General features: G+C 63.1%; 2 protein-coding genes across 6 annotated transcripts; both read right to left on the reverse strand.

Moving 5' to 3' along the window:
* Positions 1–1,662: 1,662 nt before the first annotated feature.
* SLC39A5 (solute carrier family 39 member 5) lies at positions 1,663–9,567 on the reverse strand. The gene is made up of 11 exons (XM_064734658.1): positions 9,206–9,567; positions 8,915–9,011; positions 7,585–7,809; positions 7,323–7,497; positions 6,277–6,446; positions 5,224–5,361; positions 5,058–5,103; positions 4,803–4,979; positions 3,701–3,781; positions 2,552–2,742; positions 1,663–1,808 (listed from the first exon to the last, which is right to left on the reverse strand). Exons 1-11 carry the CDS (start codon positions 9,565–9,567, stop codon positions 1,668–1,670), a joined length of 1,803 nt encoding a protein of 600 aa, XP_064590728.1. The 3' UTR covers positions 1,663–1,667.
* A 2,682-nt stretch (positions 9,568–12,249) lies between these two features.
* NABP2 (nucleic acid binding protein 2) lies at positions 12,250–23,915 on the reverse strand. 5 transcript variants are annotated; one of them, XM_064734855.1, is made up of 7 exons: positions 23,851–23,915; positions 22,067–22,158; positions 20,937–21,075; positions 19,234–19,305; positions 15,973–16,054; positions 14,816–14,882; positions 12,250–13,173 (listed from the first exon to the last, which is right to left on the reverse strand). In XM_064734855.1, the coding sequence occupies exons 2-7, from the start codon at positions 22,143–22,145 to the stop codon at positions 13,040–13,042; spliced, it is 573 nt and encodes a 190-aa protein (XP_064590925.1). In that variant the 5' UTR covers positions 22,146–22,158; positions 23,851–23,915; the 3' UTR covers positions 12,250–13,039. The 5 variants fall into 5 exon arrangements, with proteins under 5 accessions (XP_064590925.1, XP_064590922.1, XP_064590923.1 ...); XM_064734852.1 differs by having other exon boundaries at positions 23,732–23,854; XM_064734853.1 differs by lacking the exon at positions 23,851–23,915 and adding an exon at positions 23,674–23,825.
* Between the last annotated feature and the right edge of the window lie 102 nt (positions 23,916–24,017).

Below are 24,017 nucleotides of genomic sequence, written 5' to 3' on the forward strand. Positions count from 1 at the left end.
CAAAATCTTGAGGGGTCCCAAAATCTTGAGGGGTCCCAAAACCTTGAGGGGTCCCAAAACCTTGAGAGGTCCTAAAATCTTGAGGGGTCCCAGAATTGTGAGGGGTCCCAGAGTCTTGAGGGCTCCCAAAAATTTGAGAGAGCCCCAAAATCTTGTGGTGGGTCTCAACCTTGAAGGATCCCAAAATCTTGAGGGGTCCCAAAACCTTGAGGGGTCCCAAAATCTTGAGGGGTCCCAAAACCTTGAGGGGTCCCAAAATCTTGAGGGGTCCCAAAACCTCGAGGAGTCCCAGAGTCTTGAGGAGTCCCAAAAATTTGAGAGGGCCCCAAAATCTTGGGGGGTTCCAGAATCTTGAGGGGTCCCAGAACTTTGAGGGATTCCAAAACTTTGAGGGATCCCAAAATCTTGAGGGGTCCCAAAACCTTGAGGGGTCCCAAAATCTTGAGGGGTCCCAAAACCTTGAGGGGTCCCAAAATCTTGAAGGATCCCAGAACTTTGAGGGGTCCTAAAATCTTGTGGGGGTTCCAGAACCTTGAAGAGTCCCAGAATTTGAGGGGTCCCAGATCTCCCTGAGGGGTCCCAGAATTTTGAGGGGTCCCAAAACCTTGAGGGATCCCAAAACCTTGAGAGGTCCCAAAACCTTGAGGGATCCCAAAACTGTGAGGGGTCCCAGAATTTTGAGGGGTCCCAAAATCCTCAGGGGTCCCAGAATTTTGAGGGATCCCAAAACCTTAAGGGATCCCAAAATCTTGAGGGGTCCCAAAACTTTGAGGGGTCCCAAAACCTTGAGGGGTCCCAAAATCTTGAGGGGTCCCAGAATTTTGAGGGGTTGCAGAACTTTGAGGGGTCCCAAAACCTTGAGGGGTCCCAAAACTGTGAGGGCTCCCAAAACCTTGAGGGGTCCCAGACTCCCCTGAGTGAATCCTGGGGGAAAAAAAACCCAAAACAAACCCCCAAAAAAAGCAAAACCATTCAGAATTTCTCTATTTCTACCCTGTAACTGTGACCAAATCCTTTTTTTATTGCAGCTCTGGCTCAATTCTGTTTATTCAACCTCGTGCTCGGGGGGTCCTTCCTCTTCCTCAGCTCCTCGGGGGGGTTCAGGAGGGTTCGGATTCGGGAAAATTCGGGGAAAGTCGGGGAAATTCGGGTCCATTCGGGAAATTCGGTTCCATTCGGGTCCATTCGGGTCCATTCGGGTCCATTCGGGTCCATTCGGGGAAATTCGGGGAAATTCGGGGAAAGTCGGGGAAAGTCGGGGAAAGTCGGGGAAAGTCGGGTCCATTCGGGTCCATTCGGGTCCATTCGGGGAAATTCGGGGAAAGTCGGGTCCATTCGGGTCCATTCGGGGAAATTCGGGGAAAGTCGGGGAAATTCGGGGAAAGTCGGGGAAATTCGGGGAAAGTCGGGTCCATTCGGGGAAATTCGGGTCCTCCCGGGGAAATTGGGGGTTCAGGGGGTTCGGAGCCAGCCCCGGAGCCGCCCGTGACCCCCAGGGGGCAACGCGGGGACCCCGAGTCCCCTCCCTGGGGCTGCTCCGGCCCCGCGAAACCCTCGGGGGCTTCGTGAGGAGGGGGAAAATCCAACCCTGGGGAGGGTCCCGGGGGTCCCGGGGAGGGTCCCGGTGCTCCCGGTGCTCCCGGTGCTCCCGGGGGTCCCGGGGTCCCTCAGGGCTGCAGCCAGGAGCGCAGGTGCCCCTCGGCCAGGGCGATGCCCAGCATGATGCCAGCGCCCAGCAGGAACCCCGCGTTCTGCAGCGCGAAACGGCCCCAGGTGCCCTCGGCGGAGCCGCGCAGAACCTCGGGGAGCTGGGGGAGAGCAGGGGGGGCTCCGTGAGACCCCCGGGATACCCCCAAACCCTCCTCAGGCATCCCCAATCCCCTGTGAGACCCCCGGGCACCCCCAAACCCTCCTCGGGCACCCCAATCCCCCGTGAGACCCCCGGGTACCCCCAAACCCTCCCCGGGCATCCCCAATCCCCTGTGAGACCCCCGGGTACCCCCAAATCCCTCCCCGGGCATCCCCAATCCCCTGTGAGACTCGGGTACCCCCAATCCCCCGGGTACCCCCAAATCCCCCCGGGCATCCCCAATCCCCTGTGAGACCCCCCCGGACACCCCCAAACCCCCCGCAAGACCCCTCGGACACCCCCAAATCCATTGTGAGACCCCTTCGGACACCCCCAAATTCATTGTGAAACCCTCCCGGACACCCCAAACCCCCCATGAGAGCCCTGGACACCCCCAAACCCCACATGAGACCCCCCCAGACACCCCCAAATCCATTGTGAGACCCCCAGACACGCCTAAATCCATTGTGAGACCTCCAGACACCCATAAACCCCCCATGAGACCCCTGGACACCCCCAAACCTCCCATGAGACCCCCAAATCCATTGTGAGACCCCCGGCACCCCCAAACCTCTGTGAGACCCCCGGACACCCCCAAATCCATTGTGAGACCCCCCCGGACACCCCCAAACCCCTTGTGAGACCCCTGGACATCCCTTGTGAGGCCCCCGGACACCCCCAGAGCCCCCCAGCCCCCCTCACCATGTCGGCCAAGGCCACGTAGAGGAAAACGCCGGCGGTGGCCGCGAGCAGCCAGGGGGCCAGGGGGGTCCCGCTGCGGCCCAGGGCGACCCCGGCCCCCGCCCCCAGGCACGAGAGCAGCGCCGAGAGCAGCGAGAGCAGCAGCAGCGAGCGCGGGGCAGCGCCCGCCCGCAGCAGCAGCGCCAGGTCACCTGCGGGCACCGGGGGTGGCACCGGGGGGCACCGGGAAGGTCAGGGGGTGGCATCGAGGGGGCACCGGGGGGGCACCGGGGAGGCACCGGGGGGGGGGGGGAAACCGGGGGTGGCATCGGGGGTGGCACTGGGACGGTCAGGGGGTGGCACCGGGGGGGGCACCGGGGTGGCATCGAGGGGGCACCGGGGGGGCACCGGGGATGGCAACGGGGGTGGCACCGGGAGGTTCAGGGGGTGGCACCGGGGGGCACCGGGAAGGTCAGGGGGTGGCATCGAGGGGTGGCATCGAGGGGTGGCACCGGGAATGACACCGGGGTGGCACGGGGGGCGCCGGGGGGGGCACCGGGGGTGGCATGGGGGAGTCAGGCGGTGGGCAGCGGGGGTGGCTTCGAGGGGGTCAGGGGGGTGGCACTGGAGGGATCAGGGGGATGACACCGGGGGTGGCACTGGGAGGTGGCATCGAGGGGTTTAGGGGGTGGCTCGGGGGTGGCACAGGGGGGTGGCACCGGGAGGTTCAGGGGGATGGCACGGGGATGGCATCAAGGGGTGACATCGAGGAGGTCAGGGGGTGGCACTGAGGGATCAGGGGGATGACACGGGGGTGGCACTGGAAGGTGGCACGAGGGGTTTAGGGTGGCACGGGGATGCACAGGGGTGGCACCGGGGATGGCACTGGGGGAGTCAGGGGGTGGCAGCGGGGGGTGGCATCGAGGGATGGCATCAAGGGGTGCATCGAGGGGGTCGGGGGGGCACTGGAGGGATCAGGGGATGACACCGGGGTGGCACTGGAAGGCGGCACGAGGGGTTTAGGGGTGGCACGGGGATGGCACAGGGGGTGGCACCGGGAGGTTCAGGGGATGGCACCGAGGTGGTCAGGGGGGTGGCACCGGGGATGGCACCGGAGGTTTGGGGGTGTGCCCAGCTCGGGGAGGGCACAGGGGGGGCGCAGGGACTCACCCAGCTCGTGGGGCAGCTCATGGCAGAGCACGGCCAGCGCGGTGCTGAGCCCGCTGGGGAGGCTGTGCGAGAAGGCGGCGCCTGCGGGGGGAGAGGGGACCTGGTCCGCTGTGCCCCTGTCCGTCTGTCCGTCTGTCCCTCTGTCCCTCTGTCCCTCTGTCCCCCTGTCCCCCTGTCCCTCTGTCCCTCTGTCCCCTTGTGCCCCTGTCCCCCTGTCCCTCTGTCCCTCTGTCCCTCTGTCCCCCTGTCCCTCTGTCCCCCTGTCCCTCTGTCCCTCTGTCCCTCTGTCCCCTTGTCCCTCTGTCCCTCTGTCCGCTTGTTGCCCTGTCCCTCTGTCCCCTGTCCCCAACATTCTTCTTTTCCCCTGTCTTTGTGGCTCTCCTCCATCTCCATCCCATCCCCATCCCCGTCCCCGTCCACGCCCCGTTCCCTTTCCCGTTCCCGTTCCCGCTCCCCTCCCCTGCCCCGTTCCAGTCCCAATCCGTTCCCGTCCCGTTTCCCGGTCTCACCGATGGCCAGCCGTCGCTCAGTTGTGCACGCCGTCCCGCTCCCCTTCCCATCCCGGTTCCATTCCCGTTCCATCCCGGTCCCGTTCCCGTTCCGTCCCATCCCCTGCCCCGTTCCCGCTTCCGCGTTCCGGTCTCACCGATGGCCAGCCCGTCGCTCAGGTTGTGCACGCCATCCCCGTTCCCGTTCCCATCCCCGGTTCCCATTCCCGTTCCCATCCCCGGGTCCCGTTCCCGTTCCCGTCCCCATCCCCTGCCCCGTTCCCGTTTCCCGGTTCCGGTCTCACCGATGGCCAGCCCGTCGCTCAGGTTGTGCACGCCGTCCCCGCTCCCGTTCCCATCCCCATTCCCGTCCCCATCCCCGTCCCCGCTGCCGTTCCCGTTCCCGGTTCCTGTTCCCGTCCCCATCCCATGCCCCGTTCCCGTTTCCCGGTCTCACCGATGGCCAGCCCGTCGCTCAGGTTATGCACGCCATCCCCGCTCCCGTTCCCATCCCCATTCCCGTCCCCATCCCCGTTCCCGTCCCCGCTCCCGTTCCCGTTCCTGTTCCCGTTCCCGTCCCCATCCCCTGCCCCGTTCCCGTTTCCCGGTCTCACCGATGGCCAGCCCGTCGCTCAGGTTGTGCACGCCGTCCCCCAGCACCACCATCCACACGATGTCGGTGGCACCGGGCCCGGGGGGCAGCGCGGGGCCGTGCGAGTGCCCGTGGGGGGGTCCCGGCGGTCTCGGCTCCAGCTCCGCCTCCGGTACCGCCAGCAGCCGCAGCTCGGTGCCTGCGGCGGGACGGGCCCGGTGGGTCCGGGGCTCCGGTGGGTGCCGGGGCTCCGGTGAGGGGTGCGGGGGGGTCGTACCTGCCCGTGACGGTGCCAGGCCGGGGGTCTCTCCATGGGAGTGTCCCTGGGGACAACGGAGGCGTTTTGTGCGGAGCCGGCCCCGGTGCCCGCCCGGTGCCCGCCCGGTGCCCTCCCGGTGCCCGCCCGGTGCCCGCCCGGTGCCCGCCCGGTGTCCCGCTCTCACCGTGGCCTCCCGGCGGCGCCGCAGCATCGCCAGCAGCAGCTCCAGCACGAAGAGCGCGTAGATGCCGCCCAGCACCGCCAGCCCCTGCAGCACCGCCGGGCTCGCGTCCCCCGGAGCCTCCGGGTGCTTCCCCTGAGCCTGGAGACCGGGCGGGAACGGAAATGGGGACGGGAACGGGAACGGGGATGGGAACGGGAACGGGAACGGGAACGGGGATGGGGACGGGGACGGGAACGGGGATGGGAAACGGGGATGGAGAACGGGAATGGGAACGGGGATGGGGACGGAACGGGAAGGAATGGGAACGGGGATGGAACGGGAATGGGATGGGAACGGGGAACGGGAACGGAAATGGGAACTGGGAACGGGAATGGGAATGGGGATGGGAGCGGGAACGGGGATGGGAATGGGGAGGATGGGGACGGGACGGGAACGGGGAGGGAACGGGAATGAGGACGAGGATGGGGATGGGGACGGGAAGGGAATGGGAACGGGAACGGGAACGGGGATGGGAACGGAACGAGATGGGGACGGGGACGGGGGAACGGGAATGGGAAAGGGGATGGGGACGGGTTCGGAATGGGGTGGGAACGGGAACGGAAATGGGAACGGGAACGGGGAGGGAACAGGGTCCGGGGATGGACCACGGAATGGGAACGGGAACGGGGGGGGACGGAGACCGGGATTGGAACGGGAACCCGACGGGGACGGAGACAGGGATGGGAACGGGAACGGAGATGGGGATGGGAACGGGAACCCGACGGGAACGGAGATGGGGATGGGAACGGGAATGGGAGATGGGGACGAGAACGGGGACGAGAACGGGAACGGGGATGGGGACGGAAATGGGAACGGGAACGGCGAAAGGTAACAGGAACAGGGACGGGGACGGACACGAGAATGGGGACGGGGGACAGGGAACGGGGACAGGGGCGGACGCGGGGATTGAGACAGAGATGGGTACGGAGGGAGCAGAGGCGCACAAGGATGGGGTAAAGCCGTGCCCCCGGTGCCACCCCCGGTGCCACCCCCGGTGCCACCCCCGGGACCTACGTGCGGCCAGAGGTGCAGCAGCGCGTCCCCGCAGAGCGTCCCCACGGCCAGCGCCACCAGGAAGGCGAGGAGCGAGCGGAAGGAGCCGCGGGCGCGCAGCGGGAGCAGCAGCACGGCCAGCACGGACGGGACGCTCACCGAGAGCACGGCCAGCAGCGCCCAGCCCAGAGCTGCGGGCACCGTCAGGGCACGGCACGGACGGGGCACCCGCAGGGCGCGTGGGGAGGTGGGGATGGGGATCCAGGGGTGGAGACCGCGGGGATTTAGGGATGGGGACCCCAGGGATGTGGGAATGAGGACCCCAGGGATGGGGACCCCAGGGATGGGGAATGGGGACCCCGAGGTGTGCGGAATGCGGGACCCATGGGGTGGAGATCTCAGGGACTTAGGGACAGAAACCCCAGGATGGGGACCCAGGGACTGGGGGAATGGGACCCCAGATGGGATTGGGGATGGGGACTCCAGGGGTGGAGACGAGCAGGGATTGGGAATGGGAATCCCAGAAATGGGGACCCCAGGGATGTGGGAATGGGGACCCAGAAATGGGGAACTCAGGGATTTAGGGAACCCCAAGGATGGAGACCCCAGGATCAGGAATGGGGTCCCAGGGATGTGGGAATGGGGAACCCCAAGGATGGAGACCTAGGACAGAAATGGACCGGGTAACCCCAGGGATGGGGAACTCAGGGATTTAGGGAACCCCAAGGATGGAGACCCCAGGATCAGGAATGGGGTCCCGGGGATGTGGGAATGGGGAACCCCAAGGATGGAGACCCCGGGATCAGGAATGGGACCCCAGGGATGTGGGAATGAGGATCCCAGGGATGGGGAACTCAGGGATTTAGGGACGCGAACCCCAAGGATGGAGACCCCGGGATCAGGAATTGGGGGCCAGAGGGACACAGGGATGGGGGTGGGGAATGGGGGTCCCTTGGGGATGCAGGAATGGACTCCCCCACATCGGGGACAGGGAACCCGAACTCGGGGACCCCAGGGCCGGGGGAGGTGGGCGCGGGGGCCGGCTCGGAGCCCCGGGCTGGGGTTACCTGGCCACAGGGCCCCCCCCGGCGGTGGCGGCGCCACCTCATCGCGGTGCCGGATGCAGACGCGGCTGTCGATCTGGTAGAGCAGCGCCGGGCAGAGCAGCGTGAACTGCTCCGGTGTGAGCTGCGCCACCGAGTCCAGCCCGAAATTCCCCAGCAGCTGCGTCACGTTCAGGCACTGCGGGCGGGGGGCTCGGGCTGAGCTGGGGGAGCCCCCAGACCCCCGGAACGCGGCACAGCGCGACCCCTCCCCGGCCCCGCTCACATCATCGTGCGGGTGGTCGGCGCTGGAGTGCTCCAAGCCCAGCACCCTCCCCAGCAGGCTGAGGGTGGGCCGGTACTCCCGGGGGAGCCCCGCAGCACCGGGGGGCTCGGTGGGCACCGCTTGGGGCCAGCTCGGTGTCTGGGAGGGCGGGGGGCTGCGAGAAATGGGGGTGCTGAGGTCAACGGATCGGCAGCTCTGTTCCCGTTCCCGTCCCCGTTCCCATCCCTGCTCCCGTTACCTGGCGCCGTTTCCGTTCCCATCCCCGTCCCCGCTCCTGTTGCCATTCCCGCTCCCGTTCCCCTTCCATCTCGTCCCGTTCCCGTTCGGAATCCATCCGTTCCCGTTCCCGTTCCTGTTCCATCCCCGTCCCTCCTGCTCCATTCCGCTCCCCGTTCCGTTCCGTTCCTGTTCCCATTCGTCCCCGTTCCCACTCCATCGGTCCCGCTCCCTGCTCCGTCCCCATTCCGTCCCGTTCCCGTCCCGTTCCCACTCCGTTCCCGTTCTCGTCCCCGTTCCTGCTCTGAGCTCCCCCTTGCTCAGCGCAGCCCCTCGGGGATGGAACCCCCCGGTTCCTGAGGGGTCCCACCGATACCTGAGGGCTCTCCCCGGTACCCGAGGGGTTCCCCCGGTATCTGAGGGGTCCCCCCGTTATTTGAAGGGTTCCCCCGTTACCTGAGGGATCCCCCCCGTTACCTGAAGGGTTCCCCCTTACTGAGGGGTCCCCCCGTACTGAAGGGTTCCCCGTACCTGAAGGTCCCCGTTACCGAGGGCTTCCCCCGGTACCTGAGGGGTTCCCCCGTTACCTAAAGGGTTCCCCCATTACCTGAGGGGTTCCCCCGGTACCTGAGGGTTCCCCGGTACCTGAGGGTCCCGTTACCTAAAGTGTTCCCCATTACTGAAGCCTCCCCATACCTGAGGGTTCCCCGTACCTGAGGGGTTCCCCCGGTACCTGAGGGTCCCCGTATTTGAAGGGTCCCCGTTACCTGAAGGGGTCCCCCCCGCCATTACCTGAGGGGTTCCCCCGGTACATGAGGGGTCCTCCCCACCATTACCTGAGGGATTCCCCGGTATCTGAAGGGTTCCCCCGTTACCTGAGGGGTCCCCCCGTTACCTGAGGGATTCCCCGGTTCCTGAGGGGTCCCCCCTGTACCTGAGGGGTCCCACCAATAGCTGAGGGGTCCCCCCGTTACCTAAAGGGTCCCCCCGTTACCTGAGGTGTTCCCCCATTACCTGAAGCCTCCCCCCATTACCTGAGGGTTCCCCCGGTACCTGAGGGGTTCCCCCGGTACCTGAGGGGTCTCACCAGTACCACAAGGGTCCCCCCCGTTACCTGAGGGTCCCGCCGGTACCTGAGGGGTCTCCCCGGTACCTGAGGGGTCCCCCCGTTACCTGAAGGGTCCCCCGGTATCTGAAGGGTCCCCCGGTACCTGAGGGTTCCCACCGGTACCTGAGGGTCCCACCAATACCTGAGGGGTCCCCCATTACCTAAGGGGTCCCCCCGTACATGAGGGTCCCCCCACCATTACCTGGGATTCCTCGGTATCTGAAGGGTCCCCCGTTACCTGAGGGTTCCCCGGTACCTGAAGCCTCCCCCCTTACCTGAGGGGTCCCCCCCCGTTACCTGAGGGTCCCTGCGGTGCTCGGAGCCGTTTCCCCGCCGTGCTCCCACAGCGGGTGCCGGTGCCGGTGCTTGTCCTGCTGCACCTCCAGCAGGTCCAGGTGGCTGACGTGGCCGTGGCCGAGCTCCTCGTGCTGGATCTGCACCACCTGCACCCGGCCCAGCCCGAGGCTGCCCAGCAGCCGCGCCAGCCCCTCGGAGGGCAGCGTGCCGTTCTGCCCGTAGGCACCGAACAGCTGCCGCAGGTAATAGCCGTGCTCCTGCTCCGCGTCCTCCGGGAGCGGCCCCGGGGTCCCCGCAGCGCCCCCGGCCCCCAGAACGAGCAGCGGCAGCAGCGGGGCCAGGAGGAGCCCAGGGCGGCGCATGGGGCCGGGTCTGGAGCTGGGAAAAGGGGGGACAGAGAGGTTTTGGGGATCCCGTGCGATGTCGGCCGAGCGTGGGGAAAGCGACAGGCGGTACCGGGACACGTGCGGTGGCACCGGGGCTTGGGGACACCTCCGGGGAGCGAGATTTGGGGTGGAATTTTGGGGTACGCGGTTGTTGTGCCCCCCCGGGTGGGTTTGGGGTGGGATTTGGGGGTCACAGGGACCACCAGGGAGGGGGGGGACAGCGCGATTTTGGGGTCCCCTCCATGTCGCCAGCGTGGGGAAAGCGAAGATGCGCACCGGGGACACGTGCGGTGGCACCGGGACTTGGGGACACCTCCGGGGAGGGAGATTTGGGGTGGATTTGGGGTGGAATTTTGGGGGTACGCGGTTGTTGTGCCCCCCTCCCCGCCACCCCTGTGGAATTTGGGGGTCACGGGGAGCACATGGGGGGGCACAGAGCGGTTTTGGGGTCCCCTCCGATGTCGTCAGCGTGGGGAAAGCGACAGACGGCACCAGGGTCACCTCCCGGTACACGTGCGGTGGCACCGGGGACCGGTGGATTTGGGGGGGGATTTCGGGGTACGCGGTTGTTGTGCCCCCCAGGTGGGTTTGGGTGGGATTTGGGGGTACAGGGACCAAAAGAGGGGGCACAGAGCGATTTTGGGGTCCCCTCCGATGTCGCCCGAGCGTGGGGAAAGCGACAGGCGGCACCGGGGACACGTGCGGTGGCACCGGGGTGGACACCTCCGGGACCGAGATTTGAGGGGATTGGGTGGATTTTGGGGGTACCGGTTGTTGTGCCCCCCCCCGCCACCCTGTGTGGATTTGGGGGTCACGGGGAGCACATGGGGGGGGCACAGAGCGATTTTGGGGATCCCTGCGATGTCGCCCGAGCGTGGGGAAAGCGACAGACGGTACCGGGACACGTGCGGTGGCACCGGGGACACCCCGAGGACCGGGATTTGGGGGGATTTTGGGGGTACACGGTTGTTGTGCGCCCCCAGGTGGGTTTGGGGTGGGATTTGGGGGTCACAGGGACCACAAGGGGGGGGCACAGCGCGATTTTGGGGTCACCCCAGCCCGAGCGTGGGGAGAGAGGACAGGGCACCTCCCGGGACACGTGCGGTGGCACCGGGGACATCTGGGACGGGATTTGGGATTGCGGGATTTTGGGGGATTTTGGGGGTACGCGGTTGTTGTGCCCCCCAGTGGGTTGGGTGGATTTGGGGGTCACGGGGACCACAAGGGGGGGGCACAGAGCGGTTTTGGGGTCCCCTCCGATGTCGCCCGAGCGTGGGGAAAGCCACAGACGGTACCGGGGACACGTGCGGTGGCACCGGGGACACCCCGGGGACCGGGATTTGGGGGGATTTGGGGGGATTTTGGGGGTACGCGGTTGTTGTGCCCCCCCGGGTGGGTTTGGGGTGGGATTTGGGGGTCACGGGGAGCACATGGGGGGGGCACAGAGCGGTTTTGGGGTCCCCTCCGATGTCGCCCGAGCGTGGGGAAAGCCACAGCGACCAGGTCACCTCGGTACACGTGCGGTGGCACCGGGGACACCCCGGGGACCGGGATTTTGGGGGGATTTGGGATTTTGGGGGTACGCGGTTGTTGTGCCCCCCCGGGTGGGATTTGGGGCTCACGGCGACCCCACCGGGGGGACCCAGCCGGTGACCCTCGGCCTCGAGGCGCCGGTTTTGCAACGGGCGCGGGTTTAGGGGCAGTTAATGTTTCACCGGGAGCGAGATAAAAAAAAAAAATCCAAAACCAAACCGGGGCGACCCCGCAGCCCCCCCAGGCCGGTACCGGGAGGGGGAACCGGAGAGAACCGGGAAGGCCGCACCGCCCCCCCCCACCGCGCGCTCCACGTGCGCGGCCCGGCCACGCCGCCGCACCGGGAAATCCCCGCGGGAGCCGCCCCGGTGTTCCCGCCTCGTTCCCGGGGTCTCCGCCATCACCGGAGCCCCCCCAGCCCGGTGTGGCTGCGGCCCCCGAGCACCGGGACCGCTCCGGTGCCAACCGGGACCCCTCTCGTGCCCCCTCCGGTGCCTACCGGGACCCCTCCCCGCACCCCACGGGGGTCTCGACCCTCACCGGAGCCTCCCCTGCCCGGTGTGGCTGCGCCCCCCCAGCACCGGGACCGCTCCGGTGCTCACCGGAACCCACCGGGACCCCTCCCGTGCCCACCGGTGCCCATCCGTGCCCACCGGGACCCCTCCCGTGCCCACCTGAGTCCCCGGTGTTCCCTCCCGTGCCCATCGGGACCCCTCCCGGTCCCCTCCGGTGCCCACCGGGACCTCCCCGTGCCCACCGGGACCTCTCCCGTGCCCCCTCCCGTGCCCATCGGGACCTCTCCCGGTCCCCTCCGGTTCCCACCTGTTCCCACCGGGACCCCTCCCGTGCTCACCGGGACCCCTCCACCACCCACGGGACCCCACCCGTTCCCACTTTAGCCCACCGGGAACCCACCCGTGCCCACCGCGACCCCTCCCGGTGCCCTCCGGTGCCCACCTGAGCCCCCGGTGTCCCCTCGGTGTCCCCTCGCCGTCCCCTCGCCCGTCCCGCTCCCGTCGCGCCCGAGCCGGGGGGGCCAAGGGTCAGCCCGGAGCTGCTCCCAGCCGGCCCCGGTACCGGGAGGGGCCGCGGGGAGGGGTCCGGGCAGAGCGGCCGAGGCGGGGGCAGAGCTCGGTTCTTTATTAACCCGGCCCGAAAACGGGGGGGCACCGGGGGAACACCGGGACCCCCGAGCACCGGGGGAACACCGGGGGGACACCGGGGGGACACCGGGAACTTTGGGATTGGGGAAAACGGGGATCCCCCGGTTATGGCGGTGCCGGGGGGGTCTCCATGAGGTCCCGGTGGGTCCCGGGGAGGATCCAGACCAGCACCGGGAGAACACCGGGACCTTCGGGACTGGGGAAACCGGGGATCCCCCGGTTGTGGCGGTACCGGAGGGGTCCCGGTGGGATCCCGGGGGGCTCAGGGGGGTCCCGGGGAGGATCCGGACCAGCACCGGGGGAACACCGGGAGGACACCGGGCACCCCCTCCCCGTTACCGGCTTGGGAATCCCCCGGTTGTGGCGGTGCCGGGGGGGGGGGTCCCGGTGGGGTCCGGACCAGCACCGGGGGGCACCGGGAACTCCGGGCTTGGGGAAACCGGGGATCCCCCGGTTATGGCGGTACCGGCGGGGTCTCCATGAGGTCCCGGGGAGGATCCGGACCAGCACCGGGACCTTTGAGATTGGGGAACCGGGAACCCCCGGTTGTGGCGGTACCGGGGGGGTCTCCATGAGGTCCCGGTGGGTCCCGGGGGGTTCCCGGTGGGTCCCGGGGAGGATCCAGACCAGCACCGGGGGAGCACCGGGACCTTCAGGGCTTGGGGAACCGGGGAGCCCCCGGTTGTGGCGGTGCCGGTGCTGTCCCGGTGCCGTCCCGGTGCCATCCCGGTGCCGTCCCGGTGCCGTTCCCGTTATCTCTTGCCGCTCCTCCGGGTCTCTTTGCCGTTGCTGACCGGGCCGGGCTGGCTGCGGGTGATGCGGCCGCTCGGGGGGTGCGCGGGGGGGCCCCCGGGGCTCAGCCCGTTCCCGTTCTGGCTCTCGGGGGCTGCGGGGAAGCGGCAGTTACCGGGGGGGGCACCGGGAATCACCGGGAGGAGTCTGGGGGTACCGGGAGGGTATTGGGGGGGGGCACCGGGGAGTACCGGGGGGGTATCGAGGTTACCGGGGGGGTACCGGGAGTTACCGGGGGAGTTTGGGAGGTACCGGGAGGGTACAGGGGAATAGCGGGAGATGAGGGGGGGGGCACCGGGGGGTACCGGGAGGGGTTTCGGGGGGGGTTTGGGGGGTACCGGGGCATTTGGGGGGTACCGGGAGATGAGGGGAGTACCGGGAGTTACCGGGGGGGGGGTTGAGGGTACCGGGGGGTATCGGGGGGATACCGGGAGATGAGGGGGGGGACACCGGGGGTTACCAGGAGGGGGTTTAGGGGATACCAGGGGTTACCGGGGGCCTTTGGGAGGCACCGGGGGGTACCGGGAGGGGTTTGGGGCGGGGTTTGGGGGTACCGGGGCTTACCGGGGGTTACCGGGGGGGTATCGGGGGGGGCACCGGGAGTTACCGGGGGGGGTTTGGGGGTACCGGGAGGGTACAGAGGAATACCGGGAGATTGGGGGGGGGCACCGGGGGGGGTTTGGGGGGTACCGGGCTTACCGGGGGTTACCGGGAGGGTACGGGGGAATACCGGGAGATGGGGGGGGGTTACCGGGGGATACCGGGGGGGTATCGGGGGGGGTTTGGGGGTACCGGGGAGTACCGAGAGGGTTTTGGGGGGTACCAGGAGATGAGGGGGAGTACCGGGAGTTACCGGGGGGGGGGGGGTGTTGAGGGTACCGGGGGGGTATCAGGGAGTACCGGGGGGGCACCGGGAGTTACCGGGGGGGGGGTGTAGGGGGTACCGGGGAGTACCGGGAGTTACCAGGAGGGTACGGGGGAATACTGGGAGATGGGGGGGGGTTACCGGGGGGGGGTTGGGGTTACCGGGAGGGTACAGGGGAGTACCGGGAGGTGAGGGGGGGGCACCGGGGGTTACCGGGGGGGGGTTTGGGGGGGTACCGGGAGATGGGGGGGGCACCGGGGGTACCGGGAGGGGTTTGGGGGGTGCTTTGGGGGTACCGGGGCTTACCGGGAGGGTACAGGGGAATACCGGGAGATGAGGGGGGAGGCACCGGGAGGTAACGGGGAGGGGTTTAGGGGTTACCAGGGAGTACCGGGAGGGGTTTGGGGGGTACCGGAAGATGGGGGATGGCACTGGGGTTACCGGGGGGCTTTGGGGGTACCGGGGGGTACCGAGAAGGGTACGGGGGGGGAAGTTGGGGTTACCGGGGGTTACCGGGAGGGGGTTTAGGGGGTACCAGGAGATGGGGGGGGGGTTACCAGGGAGGGGTTTGGGGGTACCGGGAGAGTACGGGGGAGTACCGGGAGATGGGGGGGGTACCGGGGGTTACCGGGGGGGGAAGTTGGGGTTACCGGGAGGTACCAGGGAGGGGTTTAGGGGTTACCGGGGGTACCGGGGGGTGTTTGGGGGTTACCGGGGGGTACCGGGGGGGTTTGGGGGTACCGAGAAGGGTACGGGAGGGGGAAGTTGCGGTTACCGGGGGTTACCGGGGGGGTTTGGGGGTTACCGGGGGTACCGGGGGTTACTGGGAGGGGTTTGGGGGTTACCGGGGGCGTCTGGGGGCGGTACCAACCTGCGGGGGCAGCGGGGGGGCCCGGGGGGGGCTGCGGAGCTGCCGGGGCCGAGCTGTCGGGGGGGGCCTGGGGAGGGCAGGGAGAAACCAAGAGAGTTACACGGGGGGGGGGAAACTGGGGAGATTTGGGGAAATTTGGGGGAAATTCAAGAGGAATTAGGGGGTGTTTGGAGGAAATTTCAGGATGTGGATTTTGGGAGAAATTTGGGGGAGAATTGGGGCAAAGTTAGGGGAGATTTGGGGCAAATTTGGGGTAAATTCGAGGGAAATTGGGGTTTTGGGGGAATTTGGAGGGATTTGGGGGAAATTAAAAGGAAATTGGGGAAATTTGGGGAGATATTGGGGGAGATTTGGGGCAAATTTGGGGGAAATTTTGGGGGAAATTGGGGAGATTTGGGGTAAATTCGAGGGAAATTGGGGTTTGGGGGGAATTTGGGGGAAGTTAAAAGGAAACTGGGGAAATTTGGGGGAAATTAGGGGAGATATTGGGGGGATTTGGGGCAATTTGGGCAAATTTTGGGGGAAATTTGGGGGAACTTGGGGAGATTTGAGGGAAATTTGAGGGAAATTGGGGGAGATTTGGGGGAAATTTGGAGGGGGATACAGGAGAAATTTGGGGGAAATTCAAGAGGAATTAGGGGGCATTTGGAGGAAATTTCAGGATGTGGATTTTGGGAGAAATTTGGGGCAATTTGGGGGAGAATTGGGGCAAATTTGGGGGAAATTCTGGGGGAAATTTGGGGGAACTTGGGGAGATTTGAGGGAAATTTGAGGGAAATTGGGGGATATGGGGGAAATTTGGAGAGGGGGACAGGAGAAATTTGGGGGAAATTTGGGGGAAATTTCAGAGAATGGATTTGGGAAAAATCTGGAGGGATTTGGGAGAAATTTGAGGCCATTTGGGGGAGAATTGGGGGAAAGTTAGGGGAAATTTGGGGCAAATTTGGGGGAAATTTTGGGGCAATTTGGGAGAAATTAGGGGGGATTTGGGGTGGAGCTTATGTGGGATTTGGTGGGGATTTGGGTAAATTTGTGGGGATTTGGGGTAAATTCATGGGGATTTTTGGCAAATTAATGAGGATTTGGGGTAAATTAATGATGGTTTGTGTCAAATTCGTGGGGATTTGGGGTGATCCCCCCTTGCCCCCCAAACTCACCCCCTTGCCCTGTGCCTGCTGTGCCACGTACTCGGGGTTGGGCTCGCTGAAATTGGGCACCTCGGAGTAAACCATGCAGAACCTGTGAGGATGAGAGGATTTGGGGTTTGGGAAACGCCAAATATCCCCCAAATATCCCCCAAAATATCCCAAAAATATCCCCCAAATCTACCCCCAAATATCCCCAAAATATCCCTCAAATATCCCTCAAATATCCCCCAAATATCCCCAAAATATCCACCAAATATTCCCCAAAACCACCAAATATTCCCCAAAATATCCACCAAATCCACCCCCAAATCCCCACCAAGTCTGCCCCAAATTCTCCCTAATTTCCCCCAAATTTCCTCCAAATATCCCCCAAATATCCCCTAAATTCTCCCTAATTTCCCCCAAATCCACTCCCAAATATCCCCCTAAAAATCCCCCAAATCCACCCCCAAATTTCCCCCAAATCCCCACCAAGTTTGCCCCAAATTCTCCCAAAATATCCCCCAAATTTCCCCCAAATATCCCCCAAATCCACCCCCAAATATCCCCCAAATATCCCCCAAAATATCCCCCAAATATCCCCCAAAATATCCCCCAAATATCCCCCAAAATATCCCTCAAATATCCCCCAAATATCCCCCAAATATCCCCCAAAATATCCCCCAAATCCACCCCCAAATCCCCACCAAGTTTGCCCCAAATTCTCCCTAATTTCCCCCAAATATCCCCCAAAATATCCCCCAAATCCACCCCCAAATATTCCCCAAAATATCCCCCAAATTTCCCCCAAATCCCCACCAAGTTTGCCCCAAATTCTCCCCAATTTCCCGCAAATTGCCCCCAAATTTCCCCCAAATATCCCCCAAATCCACCCCCAAATCCTCACCAAGTTTGCCCCAAATTCTCCCTAATTTCCCCCAAATCCACCCCAAATATCCCCCAAATTTCCCCCAAATTCTCCCTAATTTCCCCCAAATATCCCCCTAAAAATCCCCCAAATCCACCTCCAAATTTCCCCCAAATCCTCACGAATTTGCCCCAAATCTTCCTTAAATTTTCCCCAATTCTCTCCCAAATCTGCCCCCAAAAATTTGGGGTGGATTTGTGGGAAACTTGGTGGGGATTTGGGACAGATCTGGGAGAGAACTGGGGGAAATTTAAGGGAGATTTGAGGCAAATTTGTGGAGATTTGGGGGAAATTTGAGGGAAATCAGGGAGAATTTGGGGAAAACTTAGCAGGGATTTAGGGGAAGTTTGGGGTGGAATTGGGGGAAACTTGGGGGGATAATTGGGGGAAATTTAAGAGAGAATTGGGGGAAATTTGTGGGGATTTGGGGGAAGTTTGGGGTGGATTTGGGCAAAATTTGGGATAAATCAGGGAGAATTTGGGGCAAACATAGCGAGGATTTGGGGGAAATTTGGGGGGGGATTTGGGGAAATTTGGGAGAATTTGGGGGGGGTTTGGGGGATATTTGTGGTGGATTTGGGAAAAATTTGGGGGAAATCAGGGAGCATTTGGGGAAAACTTAGCAGGGATTTGGCGGAAATTTGGGAGAACTTGGGGGAAATTTGGGGTGGTTTTGGGCAAAATTTGGGGGAAATTAGGGAGAATTTTGGGGAAAAGTGGAGGGATAATTGGGGGGAAATTTAAGGGAGATTTGGGTCAAATTTGTGGGGATTTGGGGGAAATTTGGGAGAACTTGGGGGATATTTGGGGTGGATTTGGGAAAAATTTGGGGGAAATTAGGGAGAATTTGGGGAAAACTTAGCAGGGACTTGGGAGAAATTTGGAGGTGGATTTGGGGAAGTTTGGGGGGATAATTGGGGGAAATTTAAGAGAGAATTGGGGGAAATTTGTGGGGATTTGGGGGAAATTTGGGAGAAAGGGAGAATTGGGGGGAAACTTGGTGGGGATTTGGGGGAAAACTGGGGAGAGAATTGTGGGAAATTTAAGGGAGATTTGAGGCAAATTTGGGAGAATTTGGGGGAAATTTGAGGGATATTTGGGGTGGATTTGGGAAAAATTTGGGGGAAATCAGGGAGAATTTGGGGAAAACTTAGCAGGGACTTGGGGGAAATTTGGAGGTGGATTTGGGGGAAACTTGGGGGGATAATTGGGGGAAATTTGGGAGAAATCAGGGAGAATTTGGGGGAAACTTGGTGGGGATTTGGGGGTAAACTGGGGGGATAATTGGGGGGAAATTTCAGGGAGATTTGGGTCAAATTTGTGGGGATTTGGGGGAAATTTGAGGGAAATTTGGGGGAAATTTGGGGGATATTTGGGGTGGATTTGGGAAAAATTTGGGGGAAATCAGGGAGAATTTGGGGAAAGCTTAGCAGGGTTTTGGGGGAAGTTTGGGAGAACTTGGGGGAAATTTGGGGTGGATTTGGGCAAAATTTGGGAGAAATCAGGGAGAATTTGGGGGAAAACTGGGGAGATAATTTGGGGAAATTTAAGAGAGAATTGGGGGAAATTTGTGGGGATTTGGGGGAAATTTGGGGGTGGATTTGGGGGAAATTTGGGGGAAATCAGGGAGAATTTGGGGAAAACTTAGCAGGGACTTAGGAGAAATTTGGAGGTGGATTTGGGGGAAATTTGTGGAGATTTGGGGGAAGTTTGGGGCGGATTTGGGCAAAATTTGGGAGAAATCAGGGAGAATTTGGGGGAAACTTGGTGGGGATTTGGGGGAAAACTGGGGGGATAATTGGGGGAAATTTCAGGGAGATTTGGGTCAAATTTGTGGGGATTTGGGGCAAATTTGGGGGTGGATTTGGAGGAAACTTGGTGGGGATTTGGGGGAAATTTAAGGGAGATTTGGGGCAAATTTGTGGGGATTTAGGGGAAATTTGGGGGTGGATTTGAGGGAAAATTGGTGGGATTTGGGGGAAAATTGGGGTGGATTTGGGGGAAAATTGGGGGATTTGGGGGAAAATTGGGGTGGATTTGGGGGAAAATTGGGGTGGATTTGGGGGAAAATTGGGGGGATTTGGTGGAAAATTGGGGGATATTTGGGGGAAAATTGGGGGGATTTGGGGGAAAATTGGGGGATATTTGGGGGAAAATTGGGGGGGATTTGGGGGAAAATTGGGGTGGATTTGGGGGAAAATTGGGGGGATAATTGGGGGGAAATTTCAGGGAGATTTGGGTCAAATTTGTGGGGATTTGGGGGAAATTTGGGGGTGGATTTGAGGCAATTTGGGGATTTGGGGTCCCTCCGACCTCACAAACCCCCCAAAAACCCCCAAAGCCCCCCAAAATCCCCTCCTTACTCCCCAATCTTCTGCAGGTCCCCCCCTCGGCCGGTGTAGAGCGTCAGGCAGCCCTTGAAGACGGAGGCGTAGCTGAGGATGAGGAGGATGAGGAAGGTCAGCCAATCCACCCCAAATATCCCCAAAAATTGCCCCAAATCCCCCCCAATTTTCCCCAAAATCCCCCTCAATTTTCCCCCAAATCCACCCAAATTTTCCCCCAAATCCATCCCAAATTTTCCCCCAAATCCACCCTAATTTTCCCCCAAATACCCCCCAATTTTCCCCCAAATACCCCCCAATTTTCCCCCAAATCCACCCCAATTTTCCCCCAAATCCACCCCCAAATTTCCCCTAAATTCCCACAAATTTGCCCCAAATACCTCCCAAATTTCCCCCTAAGTTTCCACCAAATTCTCCAATTTCCACCAATTTTTCCCCAAATCCACCCCAATTTTCCCCCAAATCCGCCCCCAGATTTGCCCCAAATCTCCCTTAAATTCCCCTCAATGATCCCCTCAAATCTCCCCCAAATCCCCCTAAGTTTCCCCAAAATCCCCCCTAAATTTCCCCCAAATTATCCCAAATTTCCCCCAAATCCATCCACAAATTTGCCGCAAATCCCCACCAATTTTTTCCCAAATCCACCCCAAATCTCCCCCAGTTTTCCCCCAAATCCACCCCCAGAAGTGTCCCCAGGTGTGTCCCCAATGTCCCCAGTGTCCCCTGTACCCCTTGGTGAGGTGGATGATGTCCCCGGGCTGGATCAGGTTCCCCACATCGTCCTAAATCCACCCCAAATTTCCCCCAAATTCTCCCCAAATCTACCCCCAAATGTCCCCAGATCCCCCCAGAAGTGTCCCCAGGTGTCCCCAATGTCCCCAGGTGTCCCCTGTACCCCTTGGTCAGGCAGATGATGTCCCCGGGCTGGATCAGGTTCCCCAAATCCCCGCTAAATTTCCCCAAATTCTCCCCTAAATTTCCCCCAAATGTCCCCAAATCCACTCCCAGGTGTCCCCAATGTCCCCAGGTGTCCCCTGTACCCCTTGGTGAGCCGGATGATGTCCCCGGGCTGGATCAGGTTCCCCAAATCCACCCCCAAATGTCCCCAAATCCCCCCCAAATGTCCCCAAATCCCCCCAGAAGTGTCCCCAGGTGTGTCCCCAGGTGTGTCCCCAATGTCCCCAGGTGTGTCCCCAGGTGTCCCCAGGTATCCCCAGTGTCCCCAGGTGTCCCTCACCCCTTGGTGGGGCAGATGATGTCCCCAGGCTGGATCACATTCCCCACATTGCCCCAAATCCACTCTCAGGTGTCCCCAAATGTCCCCAAATCCACCCCCAGGTGTCCCCAAATGTCCCCAGGTGTCCCCAGGTGTCCCCAGGTGTCCCCTGTACCCCTTGGTGAGCCGGATGATGTCCCCGGGCTGGATCAGGTTCCCCACATGGCCCCAAATCCACCCCAAATCCCCCAGGTGTCCCCAGGTGTCCCCAAACGTCCCCACGTGTCCCCAATGTCCCCAGTGTCCCCTGACCCCTTGGTGAGCCGGATGATGTCCCCGGGCTGGATCAGGTTCCCCACATTGCCCCAAATCCACCCCAAATCCACTCCCAGGTGTCCCCAAATCCCCCAGGTGTGTCCCCAGGTGTGTCCCCAGGTGTGTCCCCAATGTCCCCAGGTGTCCCCAATGTCCCCAATGTCCCCAATGTCCCCAGGTGTCCCCTGACCCCTTGGTGAGCCGGATGATGTCCCCGGGCTGGATCAGGTTCCCCACATCGTCCCACACCGAGATGTTGATGCTGCCGCTCTTGTCGGCCACTTTGCACGTCCGGACCTCGTGGCCGTCCTTGGTCTTGGTGACCCGGCCTGGGGGTCACAGGGGTCACACAGGGGTCACACAGGGGTCACACGGGGGTCACACAGGGGTCACTCAGGGGTCACACAGGGGTCACACGGGGGTCACAGGGGTCACACAGGGGTCACACGGGGGTCACACGGGGTCACACAGGGTCACACGGGGGTCACACAGGGGTCACACAGGGGTCATGGGGTCACACAGGGGTCAAGGGGTCACACAGGGGTCACACAGGGGTCACAGAGGTCACACAGGGGTCACACAGGGGTCACACAGGGGTCACACGGGGGTCACACAGAGGTCACACAGGGGTCACAGTGAGGTCACACAGAGGTCACACGGGGTCACACAGGGTCACGCAGGGGTCACACAGAGGTCACACAGGAGTCACGCAGGGGTCACATGGGGGTCACAGGGTCATACGGGGTCACATAGGGGTCACACAGGGGTCACACAGAGGTCACAGGGTCACACAGGGGTCAAGGGGTCACACAGGGGTCACACAGGGGTCACCCGGGGGTCACCCGGGGACACTCAGGGGTCACAGAGGTCACCCAGGGGTCACAGAGGGGTCACCCAGGGGTCACAGGGGTCACAGAAGGGTCACACAGGGTCACACAGGGGTCACACAGGGTCACAGAGGTCACACAGGGGTCACAGAGGTCACACAGGGGTCACACAGGGGTCACGGGGTCACACAGGGGTCACACAGGGGTCACACGGGGGTCACACGGGGGTCACAGAGGGGTCACAGGGGTCACACAAGGGTCACCCAGGGGTCACAGAGGTCATACAGGGGTCATGGGGTCATAAAGGGGTCACACAGGGTCACATAGGGGTCACACAGAGGTCACAGGGGTCACACAGGGTCATGGGGTCACACAGGGCCACACAGGGGTCACATGGGGGTCACACAGAGGTCACACAGGGGTCACACAGGGGTCACACAGGGGTCACACGGGGGTCACCCAGGGGTCACCCAGGGGTCACAGGGTCACTGACCGGTCTCCAGCACGATGAAGATCAGGTTCAGGTTCTTCAGGCCGGGCTTGACGTCCTTGACCAACGTCTCGGAGCTCATGGTGGGACTGGGGCTGGGGGGACAGAGGGGACACTGAGGGGACACGGAGGGGACAGGGAATGGCACCAAGGGGACACTGAGGGGATTCTGAGGGGACACAGAGTGGCATTGAGGGGACAGGGAGGGAACATGGCACCGAGGGGACACTGAGGGGACAGGGAATGACACCAAGGGGGCAGGAAGGGAACACAGGGACAGCAGGGACACTGAGTGACACCGAGGGGACACTGAGGGGACAGGGAATGACACTCAAGGGACACAGAGTGGCACTGAGGGGACACTGAAGGGACATGGGGGACACTGAGGGGACAGGGAGGGGACAGCAGGGACACAGAGTGACACCAAGGGGACACTGAGGGGACACAGGGTGGCACTGAGGGGACTGAGGGGGACACTGAGGGGACAGGGAGGGGACTGAGGTGACACTAAGGGGACACTGAAGGGACAGGGAGTGGCACTGAGGGGACACTGAGGGGACTGAGGGGACACAGGGTGGTACTGAGGGGACATGGCACTGAGGGCACTGAGGGGACACTGAGGGGACAGGAGTGGCACATGTGATGACACGGGGGACACTGAGGGACTGAGGGGACCAAGGGGACAGGGAGTGGCACCAAGGGGACACTGACGGGGACTGAGGGGACATGGGGGGGGCACTGAGGGGACTCTGAGGGGACACAGAGTGGCATCGAGGGGACAAGGAGGGAACATGGCACCAAGGGGACACTGAGGGGACTGAGGGGACCAAGGGGACAAGGAGTGGCACCCAGGGGACACTGAGGGGACAGGGAGAGGACCAAGGGGACACCAAATGGCACTGATGGGGACAGCAGGACTGGGGGACACCGGGGACCAGAGGGGGGACACCGGGAATGGGATGGGGACACCGAGGGGACACCGGGAATGGGGGTGGCACTGAGGGGACACCGGGAATGGGGGTGGAACAATGAGGGGACACCGGGGACCAGAGGGGGACACCGGGAACCGGGATGGGGACACTGAGGGGACACCGGGAATGGGGATGGGGACACCGAGGGGACACCGGGAATGGGGATGGGGACACTGAGGGGACACCGGGAATGGGGATGGGGACACTGAGGGGACACCGGGAATGGGGGTGGCGCTGTGGGGACGTTATGGATGGGGGGGACACGGGACCGGGGTGACACCGGGAATGGGGAGGGGACACCGGGGACAGGGAGGGCTCCGGAAACCGGGGCGACACCGGCGATGGCAGCCCCGGGACCGGGATGGGACACCGGGACACCGGGATGGAACACCGGGACTGGGATACCGGGACACCGAGACCGCGGGACCCGGGGGTGGCCCATGGGGACATCGCTGCTGGACACGGGGACCGCAGGGACGGGACAACCGGGACCGGACACCGGGAATGGAACCACCGGGACCGGCCAGCACCGGACACCGGGAACGCCACGGTAGCAACGAGACACCGAGAACGGCAACGCGAAGGCAGCACCGAGAGGGACGGAACACCGCGAGCATCCCTGCAGGGAACCGGGACCACCGGAGCGCGGGGGACACCGGGACACCGGGAACGGGACCGCGGGAACGGGGCTACGCACGAACGGCACTCCGGGGCCACCGGGACCGGGAGCAGAACCAGGACCGGCACCGGCACCGGGAGCGGGGCCGCGCTCCCGTCCCGCCACCAGGGGGCGCCCGCCGCTCCCGCCGCGCTCACCGGGCACGGCGCCGCCGCCGCCGCCGCCGGCGCTCCCGGAAGTCCGCAGCGCAGCCAATCAAAACGCAGATAGCCGAGTGACGCGCTGCGCTTCTAACCAATAGCAACGCAGAAAGGGCGGGACTATGATGATAAGCCACGCCCACTCCACACCGCCCTTACCACCG

Source organism: Zonotrichia leucophrys, chromosome 29 (assembly GCF_028769735.1).
Source record: "Zonotrichia leucophrys gambelii isolate GWCS_2022_RI chromosome 29, RI_Zleu_2.0, whole genome shotgun sequence".
NCBI classification, from domain to species: Eukaryota; Metazoa; Chordata; class Aves; order Passeriformes; family Passerellidae; genus Zonotrichia; species Zonotrichia leucophrys.

Bases quoted from the DNA above. Each gene is read 5' to 3' on its own strand.
- SLC39A5 (XM_064734658.1), bottom strand. From the start codon at position 9,567: ATGCGCCGCCCTGGGCTCCTCCTGGCCCCGCTGCTGCCGCTGCTCGTT. The intron at 7,498-7,584 runs GTGAGCGGGGCC...CCCCGCCCGCAG, and splicing joins CCGACCACCCGCACGATGAT to TGCCTGAACGTGACGCAGCT. The intron at 1,809-2,551 runs GTGAGGGGGGCT...GCTCTCCCCCAG, and splicing joins ACGTGGCCTTGGCCGACATG to CTCCCCGAGGTTCTGCGCGG.
- NABP2 (XM_064734851.1), bottom strand. From the start codon at position 23,651: ATGCTCGCGGTGTTCCGTCCCTCTCG. The intron at 19,306-20,936 runs GTCAGGGGACAC...CCTCATCCTCAG, and splicing joins ATCATCCGGCTCACCAAGGG to CTACGCCTCCGTCTTCAAGG. The intron at 16,055-19,233 runs GTAAGGAGGGGA...TCATCCTCACAG, and splicing joins GACCTGCAGAAGATTGGGGA to GTTCTGCATGGTTTACTCCG.